Below are 15484 nucleotides of genomic sequence, written 5' to 3' on the forward strand. Positions count from 1 at the left end.
GGGGGGGGGGGGGGGCGGGTCCCAGCTCCCGCTTGGAAAGTCCTTGCTGTGCTGTGACCGGCTCGCACACTCAGCAGCCACTGCGCCGCTTCACGCATCCTCCGGTAGCGAAAAGTATTCAGTAGTAGCCTTTTGCAATTCCTTTCTTGATAGTCCTTCCTCCTCTGAACCTTCTTCCTCTTCCTGACTAGAGTTCCTGGGCCCTTATCAACGTATGCCCTAACTGCCCTTGGTTCCACTGGGGTGCCTCCTTCCCTTAGTAATTTACTTAACACCCCTTCCATATTTTCGTCACAAAGACAATACAACACACCAAGACAAAACAAGACACAAATATACTGTATCAATCCTCTCCTTTTTCTCAAAATGGCCATTCTTCCTCTCACCCTATCTGCTTAGGGATGAGCAGATTTGCTCCCGTCTTACCCCCAAGTGTCCCGGGGCTCCCCAGACGGGCTGCCATCTGCTGCAGTCTGGCTGCAGTAAAGTAACCGGGTTGGGGGAGGGGGGTGTGAGTGACAAGGAACTTTGAAGATTGATACAGCAGGAGCAGGAGCCGCTTTATTGTAGGACAGTAGGGGTATATATGCACAACTGAAAACACAGCTTAACTTAATTAACATAAACTAGATACAGCAGTCAACCAATAAGGAATCCTCATCATCTTAATTATACACAGCTTAATTTAATTGACATAATCTAGACACAGCAGTCAGTCATTAAGGAATCTCCGTTATCTTAATGGCTCGCTAGTATTACTTCTCAAACCATTCCTCTTGGCAAAGTGCCATCTTGAGTTGTCTATGGCTCTCAACAAGGGAAGAGAGGGACTAAAAGTGGGCTTGTCAAATTTTAGTAATCCTCTTTCCCTTCCCCTTCTCTTCTTTTCTTATTTATTGAGCTGAGGGCTGGTTATCCAGCTAACAATTTGTGAAGTTCCTCAAGCTATATACTTAAGATTTTTTGTTACAGCTGTATTATGTTATGGTTCAATAAAGGTTTTAAAGAATAGTCTTTTTTTTTTTTTTTTTAGCAGTTGACAAGAGATAAATTATAAGTAAATATCTACAAGGATTTTAAGAAACTACATTTAATCTTTTTATTTTAATTTTTTCTTCCTTATTTTTCTTGTATTTATTGAACTTTTTTTTTCTTTCAACATGTATTGAAGACTTTGATGATTATCCAGTGGGAATTTTACATGATCTTCATTCAGAAGTCCAGACTTTAAAGGTATTAATCCTACGATATTAATTTGTTGTATTTCTGTGGTAATTTTTTTTAGCTTAAGTAGAACTTAGAGAAATTGTAATATATTTTCTTTCCTCATGAAAGGATGATGTTAATATTCTTCTTGATAAAGCAAGATTGGAAAGTCAAGAAAACATTGGTTTCATAAAGGCAGCAAAAATATTGATGAAAAAAAATTCAGCGGATATCATAAAAATAAGAGAGTTTTTCCAGAAGTATGGATATAATCCGCGTGTCAAGGAAAGTTCAGGTTTGTTTGACTTTCATTTTATAGAATATGGCTTAGTATTTAAAAAGGCAACATGATAACAACTGTAGGCTTGGCCATAGTTTTTAGTTCTATGTCTGCCATTATATGAATATCATTTCATAAACATTTATTCAGTACTCATTATGTGCTGGTCAGTGACACAATAGAAAAATGGGTTTTGCTCTTTTTTCACCATGCTAAATGAGAACCAGCATCATGCTACATGAAAGACCTCTGACCTTTGTAAATGAAGAAGTACAACTTAGAATAATTTCTAGTCGATTCTGCCAATAAATAGCTGAGAAACTTTACAGCATGCTATTTCATTTTTCTATGTTCAGTTTCCTTTTCTATCTAATGAGCGATTTTGGCTATATAAATCAGTAAAGTCCTTTTTTAGTTCTAAAATTCTAATGCAGGGTAGTATAGCACATTGTAGCCAAATTACCTTAGTGCAAATCTTTATTCTGCCACTACTTGCTGTATTATCTTGGCAAATTACTTAACCTTGTGTCTCAGTTTTTCATTTGTAAGGCAGGGGTGCTTTATGAGTTTGCATTGTGTAAAGACTAAATGACATAAAATTTGCTTAGAACAATGCCTGGCCTGTCCATCATTCAATTATTAGCTGTTATTGTTCTGCTCATACTTCTAGATGAACAAATGACTAACTTTAATATGCTTCATTGTCTTCATTTCTGTAATAAAATGGTCTTTGTAGGGGCTGGGGCTGTGGCTTAGTGGCAGAGTGATTGCCTAGCACGCATGAGGCACTGGGTTTGATCCTTCGCACCACATACAAAAAAATAAGCAAATAAAATAAAGGCATGCTGGCCATCTACAACAACAAAAAAATTCTTTTAAAAAATGGTCTTTGTACATAAATAAAACATTAATTAAATTCAGTAAATATGTATTGGGATGCAGTTCATACGTGTACTTGCTTAGCATGTATGAGGCTGTGGGTTCAATGTCAAAAAAAAAAAAATTGGAGGATATGTTTGGAAGGTGTATTAAGTAGTGCACATGGTATAATACAAAGTATAAAGTATTTCTTGTGAAACAGCCACACATTCAAATATTTGCTCTCCCAGTATAACATGTGACCTTGAATAATTTCTCTGAATTGTTTTTCCTCCCTTGGGAAATGGGAATATAGTTCTATCATTGATTAAGCATTAATAATGGTGATGGTCTTATTTTATTAATCTTATCAATGATAGCTCTGTGATAAATACAACAGATTTTTGGCAACTCTTGTAACATTTCTTAGAATTTACAGAAAGCACAAAACCAGAACAGAATTCAGTGAATGAGAAACTCTTCCAAGATTCAGAAGCCATGTAATCATAGTATAAAATCTATAGATGGTTGAGATAGTATGTATGTTTCAAATGTTCTCCCATTATCTTCTCAACTGGGTTTTTTGATAAAGGTGTTCCAGACTGAAATAAGATAAAATTATTTTTGTGTAGTAGCCTTTCCTTTTTAATTTAAGCATCTGAAAATTAATGTTTTAAAATACCACTATACATTGTGTTAAATCTAGAAGAGAGCTGATTCTACACTTAATTAATTTCACACTAATTAATGATAGAATGGTGTCAGAATATATTAAGAAAAACTGGTAAAGCACATTAATTGAAGAAGGAAATTGGCCTTTAATTTGGGAGTATTGATTTTTCATCTTTAACACTTTAGTTTGCTTTCCCTCTCCAATATATGATCAAAATGGCATATGAGTAAGAGGTACATACCAGAAAATTACTGAAGGGATAATTGAAATAGAATTTTTTTTAATATTTATTTTTTAGTTGTAGTTGGACACAATAACTTTATTTCACTTATATATTTTTATGTGGTGCTGAGGATTGAACCCAGGGTCTCGCACGTGCGAGGCAGCGCTCTACCGCTTAGCCACAACTCCAGCCCATGAAATAGAATTTAAGATGTTCTGTTCTGCTGTTACCAGAATGTTACCTCTTTGATTCTTCCTCCTAGTTTGTGAGCAAGAACTCACTAACTCTACCCAAGAGATGGCTAAATGTGAGAATTTTGAAAAGCCTGACGTGAAGGATGATATGTTTGATCCTTCTGTTCCAAGCAGTTCTGTTTCTAAGAAGATTCCACGTAGTCCACAACTTTCGGATTTTGGACTTGAGCGATATATGATATCCCAAGTTTTACCAAACCCTCCACAGGTAGTAAACAACCATAAGGAAGAGCCTGAAATTCAAACTCCACCTACCAGTCAGTCACTAGTTAAAATACTAAAAACTCCAAAATGTGCTCTAAAAATGGATGATTTTGAGTGTATAACTCTTAATGTAGAACATTTTGGTATCTCTGAACATACTTTCTGTTTAAATGAAGATTATACAATGGGACTTAAAAATGTGAAGAATATTAAAAGGTAAGCAACTTTATTAAAAGGTACATTTTAATTTTATTTCCTAAATATTTTGTATTTATTAATTTTTGTCCTCGATGCAATGTTTCAAACGTTTTTCATTTAAAATGAACTACAAACTGTTGGTTTCTTTAGATGAGAGGCTACATAGAAGGAATCATGATACAAGCCTGAAAAAAGATGATATTTATGGAAATAGGAAAGGAGAAAAAATTAAAGGAGTAAAATTAATAAGAGTTTGTGATTGCTTTGGTTAGAGCGGAGGGTCTAGGATAAACCCCAGATTTCTGGTTTATTGCCTTGGGATGATGCTAGGGAAAGCAACTAAGGTAAGAATACCTGCAGCTTGTGGGAAAAGGCAATGTGTGTGCATGTTGATTTTTGAGGTGCCTGTAAATATTTATTTCCTCTTAAATATTTTAATAATAATTTGAAGCTTAATGTGAATTCAGTACTAGATTTAAAAGATCTGGATGTGATTAGTGTTGAAATGCTAATTAAAACCATGTGAGTTACAATGAACACGCCACTGATTAAAATAGCATCAAATACATGAAAAAATGTTCATCATCACAAGCAATTAGAGAAATACAAATCAAAACTACTCTAAGATTTCATCTCACTCCAGTCACAGTGGCAGCTATTATGCATACAGACAACAATAAATGTTGGCAAGGATGGGGTGGGGTGTACACACTCATACATTGCTGGTAGGACTGCAAATTGGTGCAGCCAACGTGGAAAACAGTATAGAGATTTCTTGGAAAATTGGGAATGGAACCACCATTTGACCCAGCTATCCCTCTTCTTGGTCTATACCCAAAGGACTTAAAAACAGCATACTACAGGGACACAGCCACATCAATATTTATTGCAGCACAATTCACAATAGCTAAACTGTGGAACCAACCTAGATGCCTTTCAATAGATGGATAAAAAATATATGGCATATATACACAATGGAATATTACTCAGAAATAAAAGAGAATAAAATCATGGCATTTGCAGGTAAATGGATGGAGTTAGAGAAGATAATGTTAAGTGAAGTTAGCCAATACCAAAAAACCAAATGCCGAATGTTTTCTTTGCTATAAGGAGGCTGATTCATAGTGGGATAGGGAGAGGGAGCAAGGGATGAATAGACAAACTCTAGATAGGGCAGAGGGGTTGGAGGGGAAGGGAGTGGGCATGGGGTAATTAATGATGGTGGAATGTGGTGATCTTTATTATCCAAAGTACATGTATGAAGACATGAATTGGTGTGAATATGCTTTGTATACAACCAGAGATATGAAAAATTGTGCTCTATATATGAAATAAGAATTGTAATGAATTCTGCTGTCGAATATAAATAAAAAAATAGCAAACAGTATCTAAGGACAAAATAATATAAATATATAATAAAGGTATTTTTGAAGTAAAGATTATTCAGTAAATTATTCTGGGATAATTGGTTAAGTGGGAAAAGATCAAGTAATTTTTACCTCATGTCAAAATAAATTATAGGTAGATCAAAAGTAAATATTTGCTTAAAAAGTAGAAGTAGCAATTTTATATATTAAACAATCAAAGAAAATACACTTGATCTACCAGTAATTTTAGTCTTGAAAAAAAAAAATGACAAGTTTTTTTTTTTTGAGGGGGAGGTGGGTACCAAGGATTGAACTCAGGGGCACTAGACCTCTGAGCCACACCCCTAACCCTATTTTGTATTTTATTTAGAGACAGGGTCTCACCAAGTTGCTTAGCACCTCTCCAGATGCTGAGGCTGGCTTTGAATTTGTAATCCTCTTGCCTCAGCATCCTGAGCTGCTGGGATTACAGGCATGTGCCACCTGTGCCTGGCAACAAATTCTTAATCTGTATCTGTGTACTAGTTGTAAAGTTCTACTTTATGATTTTGAAGTTATGAAGTATGCAGTTCCTTTATTTGAAGTAATGAGAATTTATAGCTTTCCTTTAAGTCAGAGGTTGTTAACCTCTTTTGAACCATGGGGATGGACGGACGGACGGACGGACGAGTGGATGGGTGGATGGATACTTAAATAGTTTTGTTGTTCATTTTCTTAAAGGGCCAGGCAGGGTGGCATATACTTGTAATCCCAGTGAATTAGGAGGGAGTAGGATTGCAAGTTCAAGGCTAGCCTCAGCAATTTAGAAAGACTGTCTCAAAATAAAAAATAGAAAAAGGACTGGGGATGTAGTTCTATGGTCAAATGCCCCAAGTTTATTCCCCAATAGAAGAATAAAAGAGAAAGAAAAATGTTCCATGGGGCATCTTGTCCATAAAAGAGAACTGAACTAGTCCAAATTTATGTTATGTAATAAGAATTAAGTTTTATCCCAGAGGTTTAATGTTAATTTTTTTTTACTTTATAATTTCCCTCTGAACCACACCAGTGAGAAGACCCTAGAAAGAGAACCCATGACCAATAATTTTTCTGTTACTCCTGGCCCCATAATTCAGCAGCTGGAAAAAAGTGGTGAGTGCAAACATCAAGCTTACTTTTATCTACAACTTAAACAGTATTAAAAAGATGGTTCTATCACCTTAGACACTTTATAGTTTTCCATATCTTTTTAATTTGTAATATCAAATTTTATAAAAATACCATCCCATTCAGGGTAAGCATGATTTCATGCAAGAGAAATATAAAATTTTCTGGTGTGTTTTTAATATTATTTTGGATTATGTTTAGTATTTGTCAGCTTTTTTGTTTCTAACATTTTAACTTAAGACATATGTATTCTTTCACCAATCTTGATGTAGAGCCGTAGTACTTTTTTTTCTTTTAGTTTAGCTTGAACCTATTGGTTAGAGTTATACATTATCTTTCTTACATAAATCACACCCAGAATACACCAGCTATCATTTCAAATTTTTTTTAAATGGTTCAATAACTTGAAGAAAATATTCATGCAGGTTTGTTTTGTGTGTGTGTATGCGTGCGCTAGGGATTGAACCCAGAAAAACATTGTTTTTTTTTTTTTAATGAAAATACAAAATAAACAGACACTAATATGGCAATATGTAAATCAGTGGATGTGTAACCGATGTGATTCTGCAATCTGTATACAGGGTAAAAATGGGAGTTCATAACCCACTTGAATCAAAGTGTGAAATATGATATGTCAAGAACTATGTAATGTTTTGAACAACCAACAATAAAAATTAAAAAAAAAAAGAAAATACAAAATAAATCCTAGAGTTTTATGATTTCTCTGAATAATTATTTATTGCTGTTTGATCTATACCAAATTTATTGGTAGAGTTTTAAAATGTCTTTATCAGATCTTTCCAAAGTTTTGGACATATTTTCAGAAAAGTTCTTATTGTACTAATTTCACTGACATGTAATTATGTTATTAAATTAATAAGTACTGTTCACTTAAACAGGTTTAAAAAATATAACTGACTCATAGTAGCTTATAGCTCAACTCAATTCCCAATGAAGTATGTAAACATTTTAGAAATTGAAGAACTCCTGAAAGTGGAATGGATTTATTAAAGAATAGACTGCTTATTAAAATCCTGTAGTAAATCAGAGGTAATGTGTTTATTGGGGGAATAGAAAAAAGTAATCTAGTTAAAGGGAACTTTGTTAAAGTTATTGTATTTTGGTTTGACCCTGTTTTTATCCCACAAGAGTATCTTTATTAACATTTTCATAGCCCATACTTAATAAAATGTAGTAGTTTATTTATAGCTTACATTGTTTGCTATAGCCCACTCACTTCTTCTGGATTTAGCTGGGGTTTTTGCCTTTTGTATGTGGTGGGGGGTTCTGGGGGTCAAACCTAGGGGGCACCCTTCCACTGAGCTATATCCCCAACACTTTTTGTTTTTTGAGACAAGTTCTCACTAAATTGCTGAGGCTGGCATTGCACTTTCCGTCCTCCTACCTCAGCCTCCTGAGTTGCTAGGATTACAGATGTGAACCACCACACCCGGTTTAAACTGATATTTTTTTTCTTTTTGTACCGGTATCTGGACTCAGGAGCACTTGACCACTGAGCCACATCCTCAGCCCTGTTTTGTATTTTATTTAGAGACAGGGTCTCACTGATTGCTTAGCACCTTGCTTTTCATAAGGCTGACTTTGCACTTGCAATCCTCCTGCCTCAGCCTCCCCAGCTGCTGGAATTAAAGGCATGTACCACCACTCCTGGCTTAAACTCATTCTTGAATGATAATTTAGTTGGGTAAAGATCACTAGATTGAGAGTTATTTTTCTTCAATATTGTGTTTAATGTCCTGCTGAGCATTCTTTCTTTTTCTTTTTTCTTTTTTTAATACTGGGGATTGAATCTAGGGGTGATTTGCCACTGAGCTACATCCCTAGCCCATTTTTTAAGATAGGGTATCACTAAGTTGCTGAGGTTGGCCTCAAACTTGTAGTCCTCCTACCTCAGCCTCCTGAGTTTGTAGGATTACAGGTGTGTACCACCATGCTTAGATTACACTTACATTTTTAAAGTTATTAATAATAAAGCACATGGGGCTGGGGTTGTGGCTCAGTGGTAGAGTGCTTGCCTAGCATACATGAGGCACTGGGTTTGATCCTCAGCACCACATAAAAATAAAATAAAGATATTGTGTCCACCTAAAACTAAAAATAAATATTTAAAAAATAATAATAGTAAAGCACATGGGGGGTGTACTTAATGACACAGTGCTCTGAATTCCAATCCCCAGCACCACACACACACACACACAAAAGCACAAATTATATTGACAATACTTACAATTTAAAAGTTGAAATCTTCTGTTTGTTTTCAAATCTTCATTTTCATGAACATTTTGTGTGTCTTCTAGATGTCGAGTGCACAAATTCCCCATTGGCACCTACATTCTGCACTCCTGGTTTGAAAATTCCTTCCACAAAGAACAGCACAGCTGTGGTAAATGCCTATAGAATTGAAAGCTCTAATCTTTCTCCTAATGACTCAGATACTACTTCCAGACTCCAACGGTCTGTTTTTGTTTGTTTTCTAACTCACATAAAACCTAGGTTTTTGTTTTCCTTCCTTAAAGAGAAATAGGATTTTTATTTATTTTTAAATCAGCATTAGGAAGGAATAATTGACATGAAACAAACTACATATATTTGGAGTACAGAATTATATTTTGACACATGTATTCATTTATAAAACTACCAACACAAAAAAGAAAAAAGAATATATGCATCATCCCTAAAAGATTCCTTGTGTTCCTTGATAACCCTCTCCTGACTCCCAAGAGGTTCTCATTTCAGTCTACTTTAGAAACTTAGATAAATCAGGAGAGATTACAATGTATTTCTTGAGGGTGTTTTACCAGCATAGATCAAGAACTTTAAAAAAAAAATTATACTTTTTAATCATGTGTCAGAATTTGTCCTAAAGCCACCTAGGATAAAGATTCATAACAAGTTATAGGAAGAAATACGAAAAAGGGAAACAATTTAAAATATCAAATGAAAGATAAGAAGAACTCAATAAGGCATCTCCATAAAACCAGATGAAAACAGATTAAGGAGTATTTTCAAGAAATATTTAATCATATGAAAAATTACATGTATGTGTTGTTTATACAACACATTGATGTATATATTTTAAGAAAAATGAATGAGTAGAAATATAGTTCTCTGGGCAACAGGTTTATGAGTGTTTTAATGGTTTTTTTTCTTCTCCAAATTTTTCTAGGTAACAAATTTATTATAATCAAACCACATCAGTTTATTATTTTTGTTTGTTTTGTGGTGCTGGGGATCAGACCCAGGGCCTCACGCACTCTAGGCAGGTGCTCTACCACTGAGCTACATCCCCAGCCCAACCTTATTATTCTTTTTTTTTTAGAGAGAATTTTTTAGTATTTATTTTTCAGTTCACAACATCTTTGTATGTGGTGCTGAGGATCGAACCCGGGCCGCACGCATGCCAGGCGAGCGTGCTACCGCTTGAGCCACATCCCCAGCCCCGCAACCTTATTATTCTTTAGAGTCAGTATGAACACTTAAGACAACCAGTATTTTAGACGACCACTACTGTAGTGGGATATCCAACAGAACTATCTGGAGTGATGGAAATTATAATCTATGATGTTAAATATGGTAGCCACTAATTACATGTAGTTTGGGGGGCTTTAAAATATGGCTACTGATCTGAGGAACTGATTTTTAATTTCTTAAGACTGTTTAATTTTAGTTAATTTATATTTATTTAGCCCCTGTGACTTAAATATTGGCCAGTGCAGCTGTAGACAAACGCAGTGCTGGGTTATCAGTTGAAGTGTCAGGTTATCTGTCTGCTGGCACTTGCCATTTACAATGAATTTACTTCTCATGTTTCTATTCATGTGGAAGGTACCCTGCTGACCTGAGAATCTTAACTTCTTTTTTTATTAATAACTCTGGCCCTGGGGAGATGGAGTAATTTACCCAGGTAGTTAATTTAGCATGAAAACTGCAAGTTGAGCTTCCTTCATATCTGCTTTCTTCTTCTTGGGGGTGAGCCTGTTTGCTAGGGGGTGTGGAAACACTTGCTTATCATGCTAGGATTCTCATCTGGCCCAGTTTAGTGTTGCCTGAAATGGCAACATTTCATCTAAATCTGGAGTTTAGCCAACATTCCATTTAGTTCTTACGTTGGTTCTTTTATTGGTAACGAAGATGGTATTTTGTCCAGCTTATGCCATTTCTTTGTCTTCTTCGGTTTTGTTTAGAACAGAGTTATAGAAGAAGAGGGTCATTTGGGGGCTTACTCAGGGACCCCAACAGAACTATCACTGTTTAATTTTTAAATTACTGCTATAACTCAATGATTTATTTTTATTTTCTAGGTATCCACAAATTATCCATTACCAAAAATAAATAATTCATCAAATGATGTGGAAGTTGAAGATTACACTCCACTAGTTTTAAAATCAGATGAGTGCTTTGAGAATTTTATGGATCCCTTTTCTCCTACAATTTCTTCTTATGAGAATCTACTTAGAACACCTACACCCCCAGAAATAACTGCAATTCCAGAGGATATTCTCCAGGTTATTTTTTAAGACAATTTTATTTTTTTCTGATATTAAAGACTTGAAACTGCATGTAAGCTGTCTTGTCATTAGGCTAATGTGCTGGCGCTTTAGTGTTGACACAATCTAAATTCTAGGCTGATAGGCCCTCTTAAGAACACCTGGTTTCTGAGCTTAGTATAAGCTAGTGACTTCCCATATTTTTAATGAGCTTCCCACATTTTTAGGGATGTTATACCAATGGGGCATGTTTCTCTTTACCTTTGAAATGTATTCTTATCAATATTGTTCAGCTATGATTTCCACACTGACCATTATTCCATTAGAAGTGTTGCAGACAAAGTCAGAAATGTCATTCACCCTCAATTCTTCAGAGCAGGGTATCATTAATTACATATCAGTTTCTTGAACTTGAGGCTTCTTGGGCCTCAGCTTGAGAAACACTGGTTTACATGTAAATATCTGATTTTTGAATGTAAATTTGCCACTAGTCTTACTACTGATTTCTAACTGCCAACTGTACTAAATAACCAGTCTGATTTCTTTGACAATCCTCTTCTTTAACAGAGTGTTTGGCTGGTATTGCTTAGGCACGTGAATTTTGTTTGTTTTGGTCCCAGGGATTGAACCCAGAGGCACTCAACCACTGAGCCACATCCCCAGCCCTATTTTGTATTTTATTTAGAGACAGGGTCTCACTGAGTTGCTGAGCGCCTCACCTTGCTTAGGCTGGCTTTGAACTCATTATCCTCCTGTCTCAGCCTCCCAAGCCATTGGGATTACAGGCATGTGCCACCACGCCCGCATGCCCTTTTTATTTTTTATTTTGAGGCAAGGTCTCACTAAGCTGCTGAGCCTGGCTTTGAATTTGCAGTCCTCCTGCCTCAGCCTGCCAAGCCACTGGGATTACAGGCCTGCACCAACATGCCCAGCTGGCACATAGAAGTCTCAGTAACTACTCTAGAAAGGTTCCTGGCTTAAGAAAAGCCATAAGAAGGATAACCACTTGGGAAATTAACTAAATGTCATCAGAATTGAGCTACTTGGGAAAATAACCAAATGTCATCAGAATTGACCCAGGATAAGATATTTAATTATTTCTTATCCTGTCTTTTCTGCTTTTCTGGGCAATACCTACAATAGTTGAATGAGTATAGCATGTTCCCATGGTTCAGTCTTCTCAATTCTATTTGAAAGGAACAAAGCCTTGTATTTAATGTCACTTCTTTTTTTAATAATATGTATTTTTTTATTTGTAGATAGACACAATAACTATTTTACTCGTTTGTTTTTATGTGATGCTGAGGATCAAACCCAGTGCCTCAATATCCTAGGCAAGCACTCTACCACTAAGCTACAAACCCAACCCCTTTATGTCACTTCTTTTTGGGGGACAGGGAGTTTACTGGGGATTCAGCCCAGGGGCATTCGACCACTGAGCCACATCCCCAGCCCTATTTTTATTTAGAGACAGGGTCTCACTGAGTTGCTTAGCACCACACTTTTGCAGAGGCTGGCTTTGAATTTGTGATCCTCCTGCCTCAGCCTCTCACGTCACTGGGATTATAGGCATGCACCACCATGCCCAGCTTTAATGTCACTTCTTTGTGTAGGAAAAGGATGCTGACATTTCAGAGTTTCCTTTTATGATCTTTATAACTGATGAGCTTTCTTTTAAACATTGTTTCAGATTTTTCCCTAACAGCTTCAGCTTGTAAAGGCTTACTTGCTCTTGGGGATGTATTGGTTGCATTATCCTCAGTTAATGAGGATAATGCCTTTCAAACCTTTACATCCAGTTAAATTTCTAATATCTCAATGTTTTCATTGCTGTTGAATGTCTGCAGGCATGCTAAATAAGTGTTTTAAATAACCTTTAATTTTCCATGGCTTTTCTTAAATGTTTTCTAACATTTTCTATATTTGTTATGTTATTCATATGACTTGACAGAAAAAAAAATTTGCTTGTTTTAGATTTTGTCAAAATACAACTCAAACCTAGCTACTCCAGTAGCAGTGAAGGCAGTGCCACCCAGGAGAGGTTTCCTCAAATACAAAAGACAGAATACCCAAGATGCTGGCGACAAAGAAAACTGGTGAAAGTGAGTATTCTACTGTTCTAAAGAAAATATGTATTATTTGAGAGGACATTTTAAAACTAACATAGAATGATAGTAAAAATAGTTTATGGGCTGGGATTGAGGCTTGATGACAGAGCGCTTGCCTCACATGTATGAGGCATTGGGTTCAATCCTCAGCACCATGTAAAAATAAATAGATAAAGGTACTGTGTCCATCAAAACTAAAAAAATATTTTAAAAAATAGTTGCTGGGGCTGGGGCTGAGCAGTAGAGCGTTTGCCTAGCACATGTGAGGTGCTGAGTTCGATCCTCAGCACCACATAAAAACAAATAAATAAAATATTGTGTCCAACTACAACTAAAAAAATTTTTTTAAAAAATAGTTCAGAATCAATATTCACTAGTTTAGGCTAATAGCTTGTCTCTACTGTGTGTGTGTGTGTGTGTGTATGTGTGTATGTGGTGCTGGGGATTGAACCCAGGGCTTTGTGTATACAAGGCAAGCACTCTACCAATTGAGCTATGTCCCAGCCCATTGTCTTTTTGACACAGAATTTGTGATTCTTGAATCTCAGATTCCCAAATTATCAAGTTTGATAATATCAGTGGGAATCTAATCCCAAACTCTCTTATAATTATTAAAATATGCATCCACAGTGTTGTGTCATCTGTCTTGTTGGAAGCTATTAATGTTTATTTGTATCTTTGTAGAATCTCTAGTGGATCTATCCAATTTAGAAACTGAACAGAATGAGGTAGAAGCAGAGATGGACTCAATTTATTAATTCTCCTCTTTCTTTCCTTTTTAAAAACTGATCAGTATTAAAGAGGAATATGGACATTTATGTCATTATATGCTTTTTATGAAATTTTGATTTGGTTTAAGATGAGTCTGATTGATATGTAGTTAGTTCAGTCACTGATGTTACGTTGCCCCACTTAATCTACCAGAATAGACTAAGTAATAGCAGGGTATAGGACAAGTAATTTTAGAAATGTAAATGCTAGTTTGCTACACATCACCCCTGATCTTCTTATGGCCAGGTGGCTGTTACCATTTTGTCATCTCGTGACTCTCAAAGTCATTTATATCTTTTGTTTAATCAGTGCTCTTTTAAGACTACTGCTATTTGCACATAACAGAAACACAGTTGAAACTTAGAAAAAGAGGGAAATTACCAGGTTAGGTAACTGCACTGTCATCAGTGAAGGTGGAAGGAAGTCTTAGTTGAAGTCAGACATTCACTACTGTTACAGTGTTTTTCTTCTCTCTTCTCCCGTGTTTTACAGGGTTTTGGTTTCATTCTCTCACATCAGCTCCTCTATCACATGGCAGCTGACCTTTCAAGCTCTACTCTCCAGCTTGGCCACTCAGCAGATCCTGAACCTCACTCTCTGGAAGGTTCCAACGTCTGGACCTGGGCCCACAGGCCTCCTATGTACCATTGGCTAGGGCCACAGGAGCCTTTAAAACTACCTAGCAGATTCAAACTGCCCCATCCATCAAGCTCAAGATGCATCTGATTAAAAACAGCAAAGAACTTTTCAAATTATAGTCAACAGGAAAGTAGGACCTACCATACTTTGGAGATCAGCTAAAAACTTGAAATTAGTTGACAGTTATGACTAGGTGCTTGAAAGGCTCGGCTTTAAGAAATTCAATATGGTAAAATTGCCTTCTTATAATTGTGTTTTGAAAGTCATGTGAAAGACCTGTGACATTGACCTGTGTTAATTTTGTCAGAAAATTGTCACTAAAACCTGATTTATTTCTTGGCCAGGAATTGCTATAGTTTTAAGTATGATTTTTGCTAAATATAGTGTAAGTTTTCAAAATATTATTTTCAAGGTAAAGCTGCTCTAGTGCACTTTATGTATGCTGATAACTGAAATTTATTATCAGCTTTTCATTCACTACTTATATGTAACAATCCATAGAACCAGATGAGATTGATGAAGGAGGAAGCAGTAGAAAGAGAGTAGAAAGAGGCAGAGTGATAACAGCATAAGGGGGTTGGGAAAAGTGGTCAACTACTTTAATACTTTACTCAAGTCAAATAACAAGAGAACTGAGGATTGATCACTAGATTTGGCAAAGTTGATTTAACAGTAATTTTGGTGGAGTACTAGTGAGGGAAGTCTGGTGGATCTAAGAGGACAGGGGTGAGGAAATAGACAATGGCTTTAGACTGCTCCTTTGAGGTCTTGTTAATAAGGGGAAGAGAAACAGTGCCACTAGAGAGAGAGATGGAGCATAAAGACTTTTTAAAAATGAGCAAAAAAAAGGGGTTGGGGATGTGGCTCAAGCGGTAGCGCGCTTGCCAGGCATGCGTGCGGCCCGGGTTCGATCCTCAGCACCACATGCAAAACAAAGATGTTGTGTCCGCCGATAACTAAAAAATAAATATTAAAATTCTCTCTCTCTCTCTCACTCTCTCTTTAAAAAAAAAAAATGAGCAAAAAAAAGATTTAGGCATTTGCCTGTA

General features: G+C 36.1%; 1 protein-coding gene across 2 annotated transcripts in view; it reads left to right on the forward strand.

The window, feature by feature from the left end:
• The window catches only part of Ska3 (spindle and kinetochore associated complex subunit 3), a 20613-nt gene extending 5221 nt beyond the window's left edge, over nucleotides 1-15392 (forward strand). Inside the window, exons 2-9 of one of the 2 annotated variants that reach the window (XM_048801419.1) lie at nucleotides 1172-1233; nucleotides 1336-1501; nucleotides 3503-3914; nucleotides 6312-6394; nucleotides 8728-8813; nucleotides 10732-10935; nucleotides 12892-13019; nucleotides 14289-15392. In XM_048801419.1, coding sequence (XP_048657376.1) covers nucleotides 1172-1233; nucleotides 1336-1501; nucleotides 3503-3914; nucleotides 6312-6394; nucleotides 8728-8813; nucleotides 10732-10935; nucleotides 12892-13017 — 1139 coding nt within the window. In that variant the 3' untranslated portion in view covers nucleotides 13018-13019; nucleotides 14289-15392. Of the gene's footprint in view, nucleotides 1-1171; nucleotides 1234-1335; nucleotides 1502-3502; nucleotides 3915-6311; nucleotides 6395-8727; nucleotides 8814-10731; nucleotides 10936-12891; nucleotides 13245-14288 lie in introns of those variants that run through there. The other variant, XM_015499340.2, reaches the window with a different exon arrangement.
• Nucleotides 15393-15484: the final 92 nt, after the last annotated feature.

This window comes from Marmota marmota, unplaced genomic scaffold, assembly GCF_001458135.2.
Source record: "Marmota marmota marmota unplaced genomic scaffold, marMar, whole genome shotgun sequence".
NCBI classification, from domain to species: domain Eukaryota; kingdom Metazoa; phylum Chordata; class Mammalia; order Rodentia; family Sciuridae; genus Marmota; species Marmota marmota.